The sequence below is a fragment of the Notolepis coatsorum genome (assembly GCF_963971535.1).
Source record: "Notolepis coatsorum genome assembly, chromosome: 1".
Taxonomy (NCBI): Eukaryota; Metazoa; Chordata; class Actinopteri; order Aulopiformes; family Paralepididae; genus Notolepis; species Notolepis coatsorum.
Window position 1 is genome coordinate 149,786,904 of NC_140165.1, and position 18,524 is coordinate 149,805,427.

General features: G+C 46.6%; 1 protein-coding gene across 1 annotated transcript in view; it reads left to right on the forward strand.

The window, feature by feature from the left end:
- Positions 1-1,458: 1,458 nt before the first annotated feature.
- Positions 1,459-18,524, forward strand: part of hmcn2 (hemicentin 2) — a gene marked incomplete at its 5' end in the record, with an annotated part of 94,763 nt that continues 77,697 nt past the window's right edge. The window contains 11 exons of the mRNA XM_084318209.1: positions 1,459-1,717; positions 3,666-3,736; positions 4,544-4,702; positions 5,108-5,230; positions 14,683-14,854; positions 14,987-15,093; positions 15,193-15,313; positions 15,916-16,179; positions 16,292-16,436; positions 17,531-17,652; positions 18,176-18,451. Of these exons, the coding sequence (XP_084174335.1) occupies positions 1,459-1,717; positions 3,666-3,736; positions 4,544-4,702; positions 5,108-5,230; positions 14,683-14,854; positions 14,987-15,093; positions 15,193-15,313; positions 15,916-16,179; positions 16,292-16,436; positions 17,531-17,652; positions 18,176-18,451 (1,819 nt within the window). The remainder of the gene's footprint in view (positions 1,718-3,665; positions 3,737-4,543; positions 4,703-5,107; positions 5,231-14,682; positions 14,855-14,986; positions 15,094-15,192; positions 15,314-15,915; positions 16,180-16,291; positions 16,437-17,530; positions 17,653-18,175; positions 18,452-18,524) is intronic.

Genomic DNA, 18,524 nt, shown 5'->3' on the forward strand with positions numbered 1-18,524 from the left:
AGCTATTGTGTGGCTGGAGGGCTGTAGACGAGCTGTCTCAAGAGGACCTGATTGATTCAATCAATCAATCAAACCTGATATCTGCAGTCCAGGCTTCAATGATTACTGTAATTGGCCAGGAGAATTCTTACTTTTCATTCACAGGTTTATTTTACATTTATTTCAGTGTTTATGTAATATTATAGTTTATTTTTAATGCTGTGGATACACGTTACCATGTCTTCATTCTCCACTGATTTGTGAGGGGGAATGGACATTGTATGTCATGTATGTTATGATAAATTGAAAATGGGGGACCCTGATGTAAACAAGACGAAAGTCTTTCTCTGGTCTGCATCCCCTTAACAATTGTGTGTATTGAGCTGTACTGTATTGTACCCATTCTGCAATCTGTTAATAAAATGTTCAATCAATCAAAAGGATGTAAGGACATCTGTAACCAGCCAAAGAATGTGTGACAAATACATGAACACAGTAGGCTGTATACATTAAACTAAGCCTTCTGAAATATGTATTCTGTCCCTGACCTCTCCCAACACTTTGGAGGGTCACTGTATTGTTTACATTCTAGAACAGCCTTTCCTTCCTCTGCTGTAGCACTATCTTCCAGGACATCCGATTTGGCTTACATTTTACATGTAAATGCATATAGGCATCTAGCTATAAAAATATAAAACATTTTGAACCTCCCTTCATCTAGACAAAGAAAATGTAAAAAAAAATAACAACAGGCATCGCATCTCTGCATGCTGAGGCTTTTCATCCATTCATGTCAGAGATATTACTCAGAGTGAGCTATGAATAAAATTAGATGTGTGCCAGCTGAATATAAACGATGGCTATTTATAAAACCGAGGGTGTTATTGAGACAATGTTCTCGGACCCATGACCTAACACGAATAGGCTCCATCAGCAAAGTGGCTATTTGTTCAGAAGTGCATCTCTTCTGCCCACGCTTACATGTATATGATTGGCTACAGTCTTGTATACACGAATATGCTGAAACATGTTGAATGGGGTTCATTCTGGAAGTCAGAGTGGGGTCAAGTTACACACAAAAAAGCAGGTTGGTCCTCCAGACCCTTTTAATACCCATCTCCGCCCCCGTTCGAATCGTCAGCGTCCCTGTTCTCCAGGGGATCTCCTTCACAGAGCAAGTCCACACGCTCCAGTCGCTCCAAACCTTTGCGCACGGATGTATCCCGCTGGAAGTATTACACATTGGATTCTACTCAGTTTTCATTGAGGCGAACTGTTGGCGCAAATACCTTCTTGAGGACTGCGTGCAAGCAATTTCGTAAATTAACCTACAGATTTGTTAGAATCTCAGTGAAACCATACTTTTAAAAAGTCACTTTGATTTGACTTTACTTTTGTTTTTGCTTATAGGCCTACTGTTATTTTGTTTTGGATTCGCTTGATACGTTTCTACAGGCACACAGATGCAGTAAATTTAAAATGAAGAATGTTGTATTATATTGCCTAGCCTTGGCGCTCTGTATCAGTGCGCACCGGGTTCTGGCAGTTCCCCGAGTTGAGGAGGATGTTGGATCCAGTGACAGCGCCTCGACCCTGGCCTTTGTGTTCGATGTTACCGGATCAATGTACGACGATCTCAAACAGGTGATAGATGGCGCCTCTCGAATCCTAGAGAAGACCCTGAGCCGGCGGACCAGACCCATCAAAAACTTTGTCCTGGTTCCATTCCATGACCCAGGTATAGCTTTTATTCAAAACAGCTATAAAAGTTATTGTGACATGTAAAACATACCTTGTAAACAGTTAATTTGATTATTTGGATCACCATTACATTTGTGTGAATATCTTTGGCAGAATTCACATATAACAAATCATTACCAAAGCTCATTAGATGATTTGACTGCCTGGCTATAAACAACATTTATCACACTTATAAACAACTTCATAATCACAGACCAAACCAACAAAGAAATAGTATAGCCTATAAATGGCATCTAATTTCTTATAAACAGCTATAGATTGCTTGAAACCCTGTAAAGAACAGACCAGAACGCTTGGGTTACAGGTTATAGGATACCAAAATAATTTCCATGATTGACCCTGTCATAGTGAGCAAGTATACTGGTCAGTTCTTCTATTGTAGTGGTAGGCCTACAAGTTACTCAAACAGGGGGAGGTTTAATTAAGTCTGAGGAGAATGAGACAACAGGTAGACCCCCCCTCTCCCCAGTAGGCTATCTGTCTTCAGTAGGGCTATACGGGAAATCCTGCGCTTGAAAATAAGAGTTCTCTAATGGGGGAGGGTGTTTGAACACTGATGAGAAGCATATGCTGTCTGCGTGTAATTACCCCAATCACCCCCCCATCCAAGCCTCCGGAAAGCCTAGCAGCCCCATGCAGTTACCCGGCCAGGGGGGATGGTGGGCTGCACTAACACACATTCTGTCTGTGTTTAAGGTGCCCTGCCCCTGGGGACCTTGTAAACTCTCAAAATTGCAAAGAAACTGTGACTGACAAAAGGGCGTGACAGTGTCAGCAGTTTACTGGCTCCCATGAGAACGGGAATTGAAAGTCCGTTCTTCTGGGAAATGGATGTAGAAATAGTAGGAAACATCAACAACCTGCCACACAGCACGCAGCAGGTCCTATTACTAGCTCCACAGAGGTGTGTTGAGTAAGACTTGAAAATGCTCTTCAAGACTCAAAATCACAATGACACAGGATCACACACACACACACACGCACACACACAAGCACAAGTCATAATGGTTCCACTCCACTTGTATGGGGGTCTGTAATGACTATAATGAAAGACTTTATGTCTTTATGTCCAGAGGGGTTTCTATATAGCACAAACAATGTGTTCTCTGTGAGTTGGTTAATGTTTACTGCTCCCATCGATCAGGCCCCCCCCCCCCGAAGGAGTCGAAATAAGTGTCAGCTCCTGGCAGGCTTGTATTTGTCACGCTGGGGTCTGTCCACGGCAGCTCGAGAGTGCCGACTTCAGCAGGAAATGGAGATAATGGAGATTCTGTTGTTGTGAAAAACTTTGCCATGGTGGAAATTCTTAATGACATTTTACACAAATACTTAACCCTTTCACTGCCACACGACAGCCGGTTAACTTTCACTGTGACGATACAGAAGGTTAGCCCTTTACTATCACACAACCAAATGCGGAGCTAATGATGCTAATGATGGAGCATGGCCGTCGGTTGTGTGATAGTAAAGGGCTAACCTTCTGTCGTGTGGCAGTGAAAGGGTTAACAGTATTGTATTTTGGCAATTCAAGAATCCGACATCTCTACTATTGATTGCCTGTTTAATATCCATGTCTAACACAAAAGCTATGGAGCATCACTCTGTGTGCAGGTGACATACAGTAAGACCAATACTTAGCAGTGTCTCTAGCTCCTCAAATGTTTTACTTGTGTTTCTCCGTTTACAGACACCAAACTGCTGAGAGGCAACAACAAATCCTCTTGTTCCAAAGTGTTTGTTCAGTTGAGTGAGAACTAAGTAATACATGGTCCAGTTAAATCCCCCCTGGCGCAATCATTTCAAAAGCAGCCCCCAGTCCTCCTATGAAACAGGCTTGATTTTATTGTCAGCTTTAAATCACTGTTTCTTTTAAAGCTTTTCTTCGATTACGTCAAATGCTAACCATCTGTGTGATGTCTCCTCAGACATTGGTCCTGTGTCCATCACCACTGACCCCAAGAAGTTCCAGCGGGATCTACAAGAGCTGTTTGTCCAGGTGGTTTCCACAATCCAGGATGAATCGGTTCTCCTTGTTTTACCTACTGTGAAAAATATCCGGTGTAGTATATAGATTAATCTGCGTGGTATATACTACATATCCCCACAAATGTTAGTAGTTTATAACTCTTGAGAATGACTACTTTGTACATTCATTTGGGTATAAATGTCCTGTGGAGCCCATCAGGTAAAGTGCTTGGGGCTCTGAGCATGGCACTAACACTGCCAGGATTAGGGCTTTTTGATTTCCACCAGGGCCACCCATTGCTGCAAAATGTATACAATATACAGTCATTCCATTGTAAAGCATTTTATGTTCTACTAGAAAAGTGCGATAGAAAGGCATCTATCTGGGTAGTGTAGACGTCTAAGCACTTGCCTACCACCGCAGAGACCGGGTTCATATCCCGGCAGTGGTACCTCCGGCTTGGTACACTTGTCCTCATGAACACAATTTGTAGTGTTCGCAGGGTGGGAAGTCGTTGGGGTATGAGTCCTGGTTGTTGCAATAGCGACTTCTACTGTTCAGGAGGGGATCTGGGTGAACCTACGCACGTGTTACGCTCTCCCAGTGAAACTCCTCGCTGTCAGGTGAAAAGAAGCAGCTGGCGACTCCACATGTATCGGAGGAAGCATGTGGTAGTCTACGGTACCCTCCCCAGACTGACAGTAGTGTAGTACAATGACCAGGGGGGGAATTGGCATAACTACTAAATTGGGGGATGGGAGAAGAGGAAAAAAAGAAAAAGGAGTAATTCATTCATGAATGTTGTTTGATCAGTTGAATGTTCATTAACTGTCCCAGGGTGGAGGGGACTGTCCGGAGATGAGTGTAGGAGCCATAAAGAAGGCCCTGGAGGTCTCCCTGCCTGGCTCCTTCATCTATGTCTTCACTGACGCCAGGGCCAAGGACTACCGCCTCAAAAAGGACGTGCTACAGCTGGTGCAGCTCCGTCAATCCCAGGTACGGCACAGAGTAGCCCTGCTTGAAGCCTAGTAAGACTCATATCTGCCTTGGGTGGGGGGTTGTAGGGGTCCCTTTTGGCTGACCAGTAGATGTTTTGCTTTCCATATTTAATTCAGGCATTCAGTTAACAGGATAGTGCAGACACAGCACAGAACACCAGGAGGAACCATATACATTACTACATACAGGGATGAACTAATTCATAATTGAAAGATGATCTTCATTCCGCTGAGTTGCCAAGTGCCATGTTAGGCATGGCTGGGGAAGTTACTTATGAGCTACTCAGTGTTGGGTAGTACAATAAGCATGATAATGAGCATTAGTCCCATACTCAAACCGGCTGAGAGGGAACCTGTGGACAACAAGCACTGAGGATTTGTAATCCCCCCGCCCTCTGCCCAGGTGGTGTTTGTACTGACGGGGGACTGTGGGGACCGCTCTCAACCTGGCTACAGAGCTTATGAGGAGATAGCCGCCACCTCCTCCGGACAGATCTTTCACCTGGACAAGCAACAAGTCAACGAGGTAAGAGAGCTTGATAAAGAGTTGCATGAAACATTGCAACGACGCACATGATTTACCTTTAGTAATTTTCTTTAGATATTTATAGGGAGAGAGAGAGAGGATGACACAGCTCATGTATACATACAGTAGTCACATTAAAACCCAGCATGTGGTGATTACATACAGTAGTCACATTCAAACCCAGGATGTGGTGATTACATACAGTCGTCGAACCTTAGTACCTTAGCTTGGTGAGCCAACAGGGTGACCAAGCAACAGCTTGAGTTAAAGCCCGGAATTACAGAAATCAGTGGTTCAGACAAATCAGTTTCTATTTTTGAATAATTGAGAGCAGTGGGGAGGAGAGAAAACCAGATCTGACTCATTCATGTATTTAAACAAGTAAAAAAAAAAAAGAAAAAAAAAACGAGTCAGAAACTGCTATTAAACTCACCTGTCATATGATATGTGATATGTAACAGTACCTTGTTTCTGGGAAGCCAAAGGCAGCAGGGCTCTCTAACTCTTCGGTCAGACTTAAGAGAAGCCAGGCCTTCCTCCGAGAGAGACACTGGTATCCTGCGTGTTAACACAGGCTGGGCAGCTATGAGCCAGAGCCAAGTAGCACTGTTCACTGGTAGCCCACTGAACCTCTGAACTCAAGATGTGTGTGTATTTGTGTGTGTATATGTGTGTGTGTGTCTGTTTGATTGTGCATGTGGGTCTGTTTTATCTCAAGTCATGTTGCTTGTAGCGGAATGTTTAATGCATATGTATGGCCAACAGGGTCTATTAACACTTTTTTTTAATGAAGTGTTTGAATGCCCTGTCCTGTTATAGTGCTATCGTGGGGCTTTATTAATGGAATAGGAGACTTCTTGCTCACTCTCTGGTCCCCACACCCTCAGCCCCAGCTGGTCAATGTGTGATGAGTACTAGACTGGCTTAGATTGTCTTTACAAGCTTCTAGTGAAATATATCATGTATAGAAATGTACATACATACTTCCGGGCAAAGCTCTCTATTCTTCCCTCTCGGCCACAGCGCCTTTCAGCGTGGACCTAGTGTGTGGTTGTTGCTCTTGGGTGGCATACTTAATACTTACTAAATTAATGCAAATCCTTTAATCCTTGAAAACCACACAAGTGCTACAAATCTTTAACTAAAATCTTCCGTCTTAATGGCAGTTCAATAAAGTGTGGCCAAATCAAATATACACAGTCTTTTTTTTTTGTGGTCTCCGGGAGGAGAGGGGGAGAGAAAACAGACTGCTTATTTTACTCTCTAATCCCAGGATATGATCTGTCGCGGCTTCCCCTCCATCCAGCACAGCTGCCCCGCGGTGCTGGCGGCCCCAAGCCCTCCGGGGCGCACACAACAGCTCATTGTCAACTGGGAGTGTCACCCTCCGTACACCCTTTAATTCTGACCGCATATAATCGATGATACGATCTGCTCACATAAGCACCCCCCCTCCCCCGGGATAGATTGCTGCTACAGTACATTAATGTGATCTGAGCTTGGACCGGTGCCTCAGTGGTCTTAATGGCAATGCTATGGTATAACCGTGTAAAAAAAGAAGAAAAAAAATGCAAATACCTAATACAAAATCAGAAATGGGACAAAGTGGGGTGGGAGGGTTATATTTACTGTATAAATATGGATACTGTATATATAGATATGAAGTCACGTAATGTACACTGCAGTAAGACAACTACACAGGCCATCCTCAGTTGGGTTGTTGAGGTGCTGGCCAAGAATAGTTGTTCTGATGTTCTATCCAGACATTAATATAACATAGAAAATGTCTATGATACTGAAACATGTTGTGAGGACATGAATCGTTTTGGCAGGATCTGGTGGTCTACTCTGCTCTGTTTGTGCTTTACCTTGGCAGGTCAGCCACTGCTTCTTCCAACCCACTACACACACACACACACACACACACACACACGCACGCACGCACGCACGCACGCACGCACGCACGCACGCACGCACGCACGCACGCACGCACGCACGCACACACACACACACACACACACACACACACACACACACACACACACACACACACACACACTTGCCTTGGCTTCTTTTTCACAGAAGAGTCTGCATGTCCTAATGGTTTCCTCATCAAGTGCATCCAATAAGAACAGGAGTTTCTTCTTCTCATTATGTGAAATGAAACCCAATTAAAGGTTACTTGCTGTATTATACTTATTTCCCACAAGTTAATATAGGTCTCCGAGGTCCCAAAACATATATTTCCACATTGATGTGGCATAATTGCAAAACGTGTTTAGTCCCTTGTTTGAGCCGAATCTGGGTTTGATATGATTTGTGGAGCTCCCTCTGGTGTTGTGGTCGTGGTATTCACTGACCTTTGGGAAGTATTTTGACATGTACATGGGTACCTGAGTGGTGTAGTGTATATTGTAGACCAGGCCCATTGCAAGTTGCTGTCGTCTACTCTAAGCCATCCTAGGTTGTCAAAGTGGGCAGGGGTGAGGTGGGTTCTAGGAGTAAGGTCAAGCAGTATTCTGACCAGTTTGTTTTGTGATGTTTGTAATTTAGTTTTTAGCGCCTTTGAAGTGCTTTGGTACCATGAAGTGCAAGCATAGTTGTAGTACCCTTGAATGAGTGCCTGCCAGAGTCTTCAGGGTATTCTTGTTTACCAGAAAGGAGATCCGGTACAAGAATCTAGTTTGTTGGGTGACTTTTTTTATTACATTGGATGCCATTTTGTCACAGGAAAGATTTGCCTCTAAGATGGAACCCAGGTATGTAATTTCATCTTTCCTTGTGACAATATTGTCACCCACTGTAACTGAGAAGCCGTCGGTCTTGCTGAGTTTGTTATTTAAACCGAAGAGAATGGACTCTGTTTTCCCCAGGTGTAATGATAGTTTGTTATCAGTGAGCCAGGTGCAGATTCCGCCGAGTTCCGAGCTGAGGTTTTTTATCAACCTGTAACTTGTTCTTGTCAGAGACCAGCAGGGCTGAGTCGTCCACGAACAGGAACAAGTTGCAGTCACAAGCTGACGACATGTCATTTGCATAAATTCAGAACAGTAACGGTCCTAGTATGCTTCCTTGTGGAACACCACAGCTCACTGGGAGGGCGGGGGATAGGGTACTGTTTACCTCCACCCATAGGCGGCGGGTGAGCTGGACATTAGGGTAGGCTATAGATCAGATGAGACTCGCGTGTAGCGCGCAACATTTTCCCTTTTTCTTTTTTGCTTGCACGCAAACGGTGCTGTCCAGGTTCTGATGTCACACCCACATCTAGGCTACTACAGCGAGCCCCACTCATTTCATATAGTGCAAATTAATTGTTCAAATGAAGGCATCCAATATGATTAACCATTGTCTTACCTTAATGCAGCAAAAGTTTCGGATGCGCCTCATTGGGAAAGGCCGTTCACAAGTTGCGGTGCCGACGGCAATGAAGGAAACGTTTTCCATAATTTGGATCTCATCATGCTTTGAAAATGTACATAGTAGCTCTAAAAAGTTTCCACGGTTTGATTAACTCTGACTCAGTCTCATCATGCCCTCGTAGAGCAAGCCCTTGGCCTCAGGTGATCCAGTGTTATGCCCAGGCGGCATGTAACTTGGAATGGAGTTATAAGGAACCCAGTCCAGACTGCATCCCCTTAACATTTGTTTGTATTGAGCCGTATTGTATTGTACCCATTCTGCAATGTGTTAAATAACATTTGCATCCATTCATTATACTAGCGTTAACGTTACCACATTATTACGTTAGCATGTAAGCTATATACTATACATAGAGAATGCCATTCACATTAGCATGTAGCTAACAACACTGGAGATCTTTTTGTGAGACTAAACTATCCGCTCTTGGTGGTAAATTGTGTTGCTGTTGGTTTTGTTTCATCAACAAATGAGAGGCAGAACACACAGTGAATGTATCTGTTTGTTTATTGCACTTTTATTGCAGTTTCTTTGCTGAAAAATATATGCTCCGTTGGCTAAATGACTAACGTGAGGTATTTAAAGATGGTGGCTGTGTTGTTTTTAAGCAGGAAGTGTAGTGATTGATTGAAATGGCCTTCATGTCTGAACAACATTGCCGCCTACTGCTTTGGCATTGTACTACATGTATCGGTTGCTGGTTTTCCAGCCGCCGTGAGTACGCGGTTATACGCGGTTATTCACCTGTGTGGACAGAGGTTTATTTTTTTCAAAACTTCGGTGTCATTAATACCCGTGATCGTGTGGACATAGCCTTATTATGTGTGTGATGACTGGGGCGATGGCAGCTGCTGAGTCTCTGAGGAATTTGGAGGGGATATTGTCATGGCCAGTGGCCTTGTTAGGTTGGAGGGCGCTCAGTTTTTTGTGTACCTCAGCTGTTGTTACCATTTCTAGTTTGAAGTCATCTTTGCGGACCCCTAGGTTATTGTAGTAGGCTATGATGTGTTCTACCCAAAAATGCCCTGAGTGGGAGGGTAGTTTATTTACCAGTGTTGTGGCTATGTTTGTGAACATCCAGCTTGTCTGTGATGAGCGTGTTATCTGTCTTTATGTTTATGTTTGAAAATCTTTTAAGTTTTTTACTGCAGCCTAGTTGATTATTGAGTAATTTCCAAAGTTCACAGGGTTTATTTTTGTTTTCCTCAGTTTTGTCATTGACGAAATTCTTTTTTGCAGTTTTGATAATTTCTTAGTCTGTTTCTTTGCAGTTTGAGTTCGGTCACGTGGGCTTGGAGTTCACTGCTCGAGCTTTTGGTAAGCTTTGATTGACTTTTACGAAACTCAGAGCATTTTTTGTCTCTGGTTTTCATAGTGGTCAATATTTCGGAGTGCATCCACGGCTCAGCGCAATTTTTTACCCTGGAGGGGGGCCATGTCGTTTAGTATTGTTGAGAATTTGGTTTTGAAACCAAGCCATGTTTCTTCAACTAGTGTACTGTACCACTGAGCTCTTCTGACCAGTCCAGGCTCTCCAGTTCTAGGTTAAAGGCCTTGCTAGAGTAGGTTTTGAGGTCTCTAGATGTGACTGTTTTGTGACAGCCGGCCTTTTGTTTTAGCTTTTTGCGGGTACAGAATATCATATAATGATCGCTTAACCCGCATGCTATAACCCCTTTATTGGAGATCCTGGACTTGTCAGAGGTCAGAATGAGGTCAATGGTAGTCTGTGTTGATTCACATACACGTGTGGGTTGGGTGATTAGCTGGCTATACCATGCAGATCGCAAAACCTACTGAAAGACTTGAAGACGGGAGAATCTTTTCATTGCATATCCGTGTTCCAGTCTCCAATAAGAATTTTCTTTACATCCTCAACTCCAGCTAAACATCTGTCAAGTGTATCATAAAAGCCACTATGATCTGGCGGTCTGTAGATTGAGCCAACTAGTATGGATTTCACCCTTTTGAACAGGATTTCAACCCATACAGTTTCAATTGATTCATGATTCAGGTCAGTTCTTATCATTCCTGATTATTGAGTAGTTTTCTAATTCTATCTCTGGGTCTTCTCTGGGTGGTCTCCAGTGGGTTGAGAGAGGAAGACTGAGCAGGTGTTTTGGTAGGGGTAGGAGTAGGGAAGTCCATCCCCCTGCAAACAGTGGTGGTTGTGGTATTTTAACCAGAGCTAAGAAGACTAAGGTGACCCTATCTGCTGTGAGGTCTGCCGTATCGCTGTGAGGTCTGCTGTATCGCTGTGAGTCTGCCGTATCGCTATGAGGTCTGCCGTATCGCTGTGAGGTCTGCTGTATCGCTGTGAGTCTGCCGTATCGCTATGAGGTCTGCCGTATCGCTGTGAGGTCTGCCGTATCGCTGTGATGTCTGCCGTATCGCTGTGAGGTCTGCCGTATCGCTATGAGGTCTGCCGTATCGCTGTGAGGTCTGCCGTATGGCTATGAGGTCTGCCGTATCGCTGTGAGGTCTGCCGTATCGCTGTGAGTCTGCCGTATCGCTATGAGGTCTGCCGTATCGCTGTGAGGTCTGCCGTATCGCTGTGAGGTCTGCCGTATCGCTGTGAGGTCTGCCGTATCGCTGTGAGGTCTGCCGTATCGCTGTGAGGTCTGCCGTATCGCTATGAGGTCTGCCGTATTGCTGTGAGGTCTGCCGTATCGCTGTGAGGTCTGCCGTATCGCTGTGAGGTCTGCCGTATCGCTGTGATGTCTGCCGTATCGCTGTGAGGTCTTCCGTATTGCTGTGCTGACTAACCACAGTGGGATGACCAAGTTCTCAGGTTGCATGGTATGCTGAGGGCTTCAAAGACTGTCATGAGTCCCCAAAGGCAGGGAGCAAGCAGGGGAATTAACAGAACAGAGCATCAGCCCATGCAGCCTTAGATAACCTCCCCCTGCTCATCCTCCTTTCATGCTTCTAAGAATAGTAGATGGGGTCCTTCCGGGAACTCCTCCACACCAGCCTGCAGGTTAATACCCAGAGGGCAGGTTAATACCCAGGGGGAAGGTTATTACCCAGAGGGCAGGTTAATACAATAGGGGCCAGGTTAATACCCAGGGGGCAGGTTAATACCCAGGGGGCAGGTTAATACCCAGGGGGCAGGTTAATACCCAGGGGGCAGATTAATACCCAGGGGGCAGATTAATACCCAGGGGGCAGGTTAATACCCAGGGGGCAGGTAATACAACAGGGGGCAGGTTAATACCCAGGGGGCAGATTAATACCCAGGGGGCAGGTTAATACCCAGGGGGAAGGTTAATACCCAGGGGGCAGGTTAATACAACAGGGGGCAGGTTAATACAACAGGGGGCAGATTAATACCCAGGGGGCAGGTTAATACCCAGGGGGAAGGTTAATACCCAGGGGTCAGATTAATACCCAGGGGGCAGGTTAATACCCAGGGGGCAGATTAATACCCAGGGGGCAGATTAATACCCAGGGGGCAGGTTAATACCCAGGGGGCAGATTAATACCCAGGGGGCAGGTTAATACCCAGGGGGCAGATTAATACCCAGGGGGCAGATTAATACCCAGGGGGCAGATTAATACCCAGGGGGAAGGTTAATACCCAGGGGTCAGATTAATACCCAGGGGGCAGATTAATACCCAGGGGGCAGGTTAATACCCAGGGGGCAGGTTAATACCCAGGTTAGGTAATGCTGTGCTAATGCTGTGCTAAGGGCAGGTTAATACCCAGCCCTCTCCTAATGCTGTCCTGAGGGCAGGTTAATACCCAGCCCTCTCCTAATGCTGTCCTGAGGGCAGGTTAATACCCAGCCCTCTCCTAATGCTGTCCTGAGGGCAGGTTAATACTCAGCCCTCTCCTAATGCTGTCCTGAGGGCAGGTTAATACCCAGCCCTCTCCTAATGCTGTCCTGAGGGCAGGTTAATACTCAGCCCTCTCCTAATGCTGTCCTGAGGGCAGGTTAATACCCAGCCCTCTCCTAATGCTGTCCTGAGGGCAGGTTAATACCCAGCCCTCTCCTAATGCTGTCCTGAGGGCAGGTTAATACTCAGCCCTCTCCTCCTAATGCTGTCCTGAGGGCAGGTTAATACCCAGCCCTCTCCTAATGCTGTCCTGAGGGCAGGTTAATACTCAGCCCTCTCCTCCTAATGCTGTCCTGAGGGCAGGTTAATACCCAGCCCTCTCCTAATGCTGTCCTGAGGGCAGGTTAATACCCAGCCCTCTCCTAATGCTGTCCTGAGGGCAGGTTAATACCCAGCCCTCTCCTAATGCTGTCCTGAGGGCAGGTTAATACTCAGCCCTCTCCTAATGCTGTCCTGAGGGCAGGTTAATACCCAACCCTCTCCTAATGCTGTCCTGAGGGCAGGTTAATACCCAGCCCTCTCCTAATGCTGTCCTGAGGGCAGGTTAATACCCAGCCCTCTCCTAATGCTGCGGGTGAAACGGACACTGTCCTGAGGGCAGGTTAATACTCAGCCCTCTCCTAATGCTGTCCTGAGGGCAGATGTAGGTCACCTCTAAGAAGTCTCCTGCTCTGCCGGGGATGGTTGCACACACATGTGGCAGCCATTACAGCTGTTTCCAGTTATAAATGGCGAGAGGAACCAGCTGCTGTCAGCACCCAGTGGGCCGATACACAGAAAGGGGATGCCTGCTAATTAAATTATCAAAGCCTTTGCTCGCTCCAATCTTCTCCATTATTCCTAAATATATGAAGATGTGTTGTTGTATTGGGCCGTTCCTCAGAGGGCCTACTGTACAGACAAGGTAATGCTTTCAGTTTGTTTTACGACGGGACACAACGCAGTCATAATGTCTGCACTACCAATTACAAGGTCAAAATATTGGACCACAGTCGCTGTTTAATGTTTAAACATTTAGAATCTGGAAAAAGTTTGGTCAAGTGTGGTTGCTGCAATGAAATTGTGTGTTGCGGGTTTGCTCTTCCTCATAGAGAAAACAAAAGGCATATATATTTTTACATTCTTTATTGATACTATAAGAATGATGTTGCCCAGAGGGGTCAGGCACATGCAAAACCTGGAATTCTATATCGTCAAATATCCTTCTATAATAGTCATGGGGGAAAATCGTACTCTTAGGTGATGATTGCCCTTGCCATTAAATATAATCAAGCTGTCCACCATGACTTCAGGCTTTAGGTAATCGCTCCGAGAGGTGGATAATGACTCTGAGACGTAATCCCAACACGTCACTCCTCTCCATCCTTATCTGCCATTTCAAGCCCCTGCAACCAATTTGACTGATAAACCAAAATGGGAATATCTATAGCGTATAAGGTATGATGGAAACAAAGTCACCCCCCCACAGACACACACATACATACATACATACATACATACATACATACATACATACATACATACATACATACATACATACATACATACATACATACATACATACATACATACATACATACATACACACACACACACACACACGCACACACGCACACACGCACGCACACACACACACACACACACACATCCCCCACAGTTCTCTATTCCGAGGAACAGAGCCATATGATTCACGAAAGCAGTGTTTTTTGGGAAGCAGACCACAAGACCTTTGACAGACCTTTTCATGGTGAGAGATAGTCTGCTGGGAATTCACGCTTAAGAGCGCAGAAAACTGTATGTTATCATTTTGACAGTCAAGCTGTTTCACTTTTCCTTTGTTTAGGCAAAATCCCCCCCCAAGGAATAGTTCCAACGATGGAGGCATGAGGACCGAAGACAAAGAGCAGCTTGCCTGGTTGGGGAGGGGAGGGGGGATGTCTGAGGGGCAAGGCCACAGACTCACAGCCACATCCTTCCTGTCCTGGCCTTGTCTTGTCTTTCTAGGGCAGAGGGAGGGGGTCCCTGACAGGCTGAGAGAGGGGGTCCCCGACAGTGTTCTTTTTTGACAGGCCCGGCCTCATTACCAAGCAGTTGTTCTGCCCTTCCTGGTCCAGCTGTGAATGATATTCTGCTTCATAAAGATGCTGATATGGCGTTTTTTCTTCTTCTTTCTTCTTCGCTTCCTGTGCCAGGTTCTGAAGTGGGTTGAGGAGACCATTCAGGCCTTGAAGGTCAACCTGCTGTCCTCCAACCACGACAGTGCCCAGGACAACACATGGGAGGTGCCCTTTGACCCCAGTCTTAGAGAGGTCACCGTGTCACTCAGTGGACCGGCGCCACAGATCGAGCTTCGAGATCCACTCGGTAGACCACCCATATAATACTATACTATGTTCTTTCTCAAATATTTGAATAATAGTTTTGACTGCCATTATGCAGACGAAGACATTTCTTTACATTCTGATATTTCCTCTTCATGTTGTCTTTCTTGTGTAGGTCGTATTGTCGGTGTGGAGCAAGGCCTCACAGAGCTGATGAACATCCCCAACTCAGCACGTGTTGTCAACATGAAGTTCCCCAGACCTGGAGCCTGGACTCTGAAGGTATTAAAACCATTGCTTTTAATTTCATCCTTCTGACCAGTATAAACCACCTGATGGCTAAGGGACAACCGAATACCTTACTGTACTGTGTTTGCCCAGGTGAGCTGCAGTGGGCGCCATACTCTGAGGGTAACAGGTGTCAGCAATTTGGACTTTAGGGCCGGCTTCTCCAGTATACCTGCTTCTGAGTTCAACCAGACCAGAGAGAGGCCAATAAAAGGTGCTGTGTACTTACTGACCTCTGGGTGTGTGTGTGTGTGTGTGTGTGTGTGTGTGTGTGTGTGTGTGTGTGTGTGTGTGTGTGTGTGTGTGTGTGTGTGTGTGTGTGTGTGTGTGTGTGTGTGTGTGTGTGTGTGTGTGTGTGTGTGTGTGTGTGTGTGTGTGTGTGTGTGTGTGTGTGTGTGTGTGTGTGTGTGTGTGTGTGTGTGTGTGTGTGTGTGTGTGTGTGTGTGTGTGTGTGTGTGTGTGTGTGTGTGCGTGCGTGCGTGCGTGCGTGCGTGCGTGCGTGCGTGCGTGCGTGCGTGCGTGCGTGCGTGCGTGCGTGCGTGCGTGCGTGCGTGCGTGCGTGCGTGCGTGCGTGCGTGCGTGCGTGCGTGCGTGCGTGCGTGCGTGCGTGCGTGCGTGCGTGCGTGCGTGCGTGCGTGCGTGCGTGCGTGCGTGCGTGCGTGCGTGCGTGCGTGCGTGCGTGCGTGCGTGCGTGCGTGCGTGCGTGCGTGCGTGCGTGCGTGAGCGTGTGAGCGTGTGTGTGTTTCTTAAATCGTCTTTGACTGAGGCTATGTGTAGATAGATGTTGACTCATGGTGGTTCTTCATCCTCTGTCAGGACTCCCAGCCCATGTTCTGCTGAAGTGTACGGGCCTGAAGCCCCCGGGTCAGCTGAGCCACGTGGAGCTGGTGTCAGGTTCAGGACGCTCCCTACGTACTCTTCCAGTGCCCATGCCCTCTGACCTTGGCAGCCGAGGACTGTGGAGTCTCCCAGAGTTCCGCACCCCGACTCAGAGTTTCTTCATTAAGGTGACGGGGAAAGACGAGGAGGGATACCGCTTCCAGAGGCTGTCCAGCGTCTCCTACACCAACATCATTCCAGGCAAGACACCCCCCCCCCCCCCCCCCCACCACCATAACCACTCTCTTGTGTGGTTCACACATCATCAATCTGCCTTGTGACCCCTGACCCTTTGTTTCCTTCCTTTCCACAGATCCCCCGGCAGTGAGTATGCCCAGTGTGGTGAGGGGCTTCTACATGCAGCCTGCTGTGATTGGCTGCTCGGTGCAGAGCGATGTTCCCTATAGGCTGCGATTTACCAGAAGTGGGAGACCCCTCGGAGAGGAGAAGGTTTTTCAGTGAGTCTCTCTCCTCGATTTGCTGAGCACTCTATAATGCTTGGCTTGCCCACATTCTTGGATGCTACAGTCTCATGCACCCAGAGCCCACTGTAAAAACCACTAATTAGGTCACTCAGTGAGATGCAGTGGGCTGTTACCATTTAGTGGGTCTGTTAAGCATTATCGGCAGTCGACTCTGTTGCATTTGATTGGTTCATCAATCAGGACGCTGGTATACACAGTGGGTTTTGTATATATATAACACATTTGATTGTGTCATCCTGGAAAATTAACAAAGCGTGCTTTCTTGCTCAGTGCTGACGCTCTGTTTTGAGTTACGTTCATGGAGTGACTCATGGTCTAAAGAGGTCAAAATGCCAGCAACACTTCTAGCATATAGAACAACTTTTATTGTTAGACTCAACGTGTTCATATATATTTAATAAAAGTGTTGCTGGAGTTTTGACCTCTCTCAACTTTATTTCCCCTCTCTATGCACCTTGGAAGTGATTGATTGATTGTTTGAAAACTTTATTAACAGATTGCAGAATGGGTACAATACAGTATGGCTCAATACTAACAACTGCTAAGAGGATGAAGACCAGAAAAAGACTTTCGTCTTGTTTACATAAGGGTCCTCCATTTTCAATTCATCAAGACATCTATGACATACAAATATACGGTACTGTGTAAGAAAAAGAGATCATAAAAAAATATATACATCAGAAGGGGAAGAAACTGTACATTGGAGGGGGTTGGGTGGGTGGGGGGGATTTGGAAATTTACCGGGGCCAGTTTCTAATTGCAGCCACCCGTAGGTGCTCTTTGAGAGAGGTTTTGAAGGAGGGTAGGGATTCACATTATTTTACGGCTGTGGGGCGTTCCACATTATTGTGGCATAATTGCGAAAAGTGTTGCTGGAGTTTTGACCTCTCAACTTTATTTCCCCTCTCTATGCACCTTGGAAGTAGCTGAAGTTGTACCAGAAACCCCTACTCAGCTGGCTCAGGGTGAACGTTATTCTCAGTGTTTGCCAGAGGGGTTAATTATATGTAATCTAAAATAGGATCCTGTTGTCATCATCAAACACCTGTTCACATCTTTGTCCTCAGGACTTCTGCCAGAGCATCATGGGAAATTGCCCACGCCTCTGGGGACGATGAGGGTCCTTATGAGTGCGTAGCGCAGAGCAGCGTAGGGCTGGGACGTGCTGTAAGCCAGCTGACTGTGAGAGGTATGACTCATAACTACACACACGCACACACACACACACACACACACACACACACACACACACACACACACACACACACGCACACACGCACACACACACACACACACACACACACACACACACACACACACACACACACACACACACACACGCACACACGCACACACACACACACACACACACACACACGCACACACGCACACACACACACACACACACACACACACACACACACGCACGCACACACACACACACACACACACACACGTACAGACATACTGGCACAAACTTCCTGTCTCTCCTCCTGTACTCGTATATCTCAGTCTTACCAAAGCTTTGAAATACTTTCCAACAGACCCTATCTCAGATTAATAGCTAAAAACGTCAACTTGATACAAAACATCTCCTGACAAAGCGACTCCAAACATTTGCATTGGGAGTAAACTATTCCCGGACTGTTTGTTCACTGCTCAGAAATGCCTTTTTGATCTCACTTGTGTTTGATGCTTTTCCAACGAGACAGAGCCCCCTCCCGTCCTGAAAGCCTCCGTCAACGTGAGCTCGTCCGTGGGAGCAGTGGCCGTGCTGTCCTGCCGGGTGGAGGGCACCATGCGGCACAACCTGACGTGGAGCCGGGCCGGCCGTGTCATGGCGGCCCGCTCGGGGAGAGTGAGGCTGCTCCCGGACTCCTCCTCCCTCCAGATCACCGGGGTCCAGCAGCAGGATGCGGGGGAGTACCACTGTGTGGCCACCAACAACCAGGGGGACAGCAGGATCGCTGTGTGGCTCCTCGTCCCAGGTAGTGTAGCTGAAAAGCCACAGGTCGTCTGCTTAAGCGCTTAACACGCTGTGGCCCCCCCCCATACCCCCCT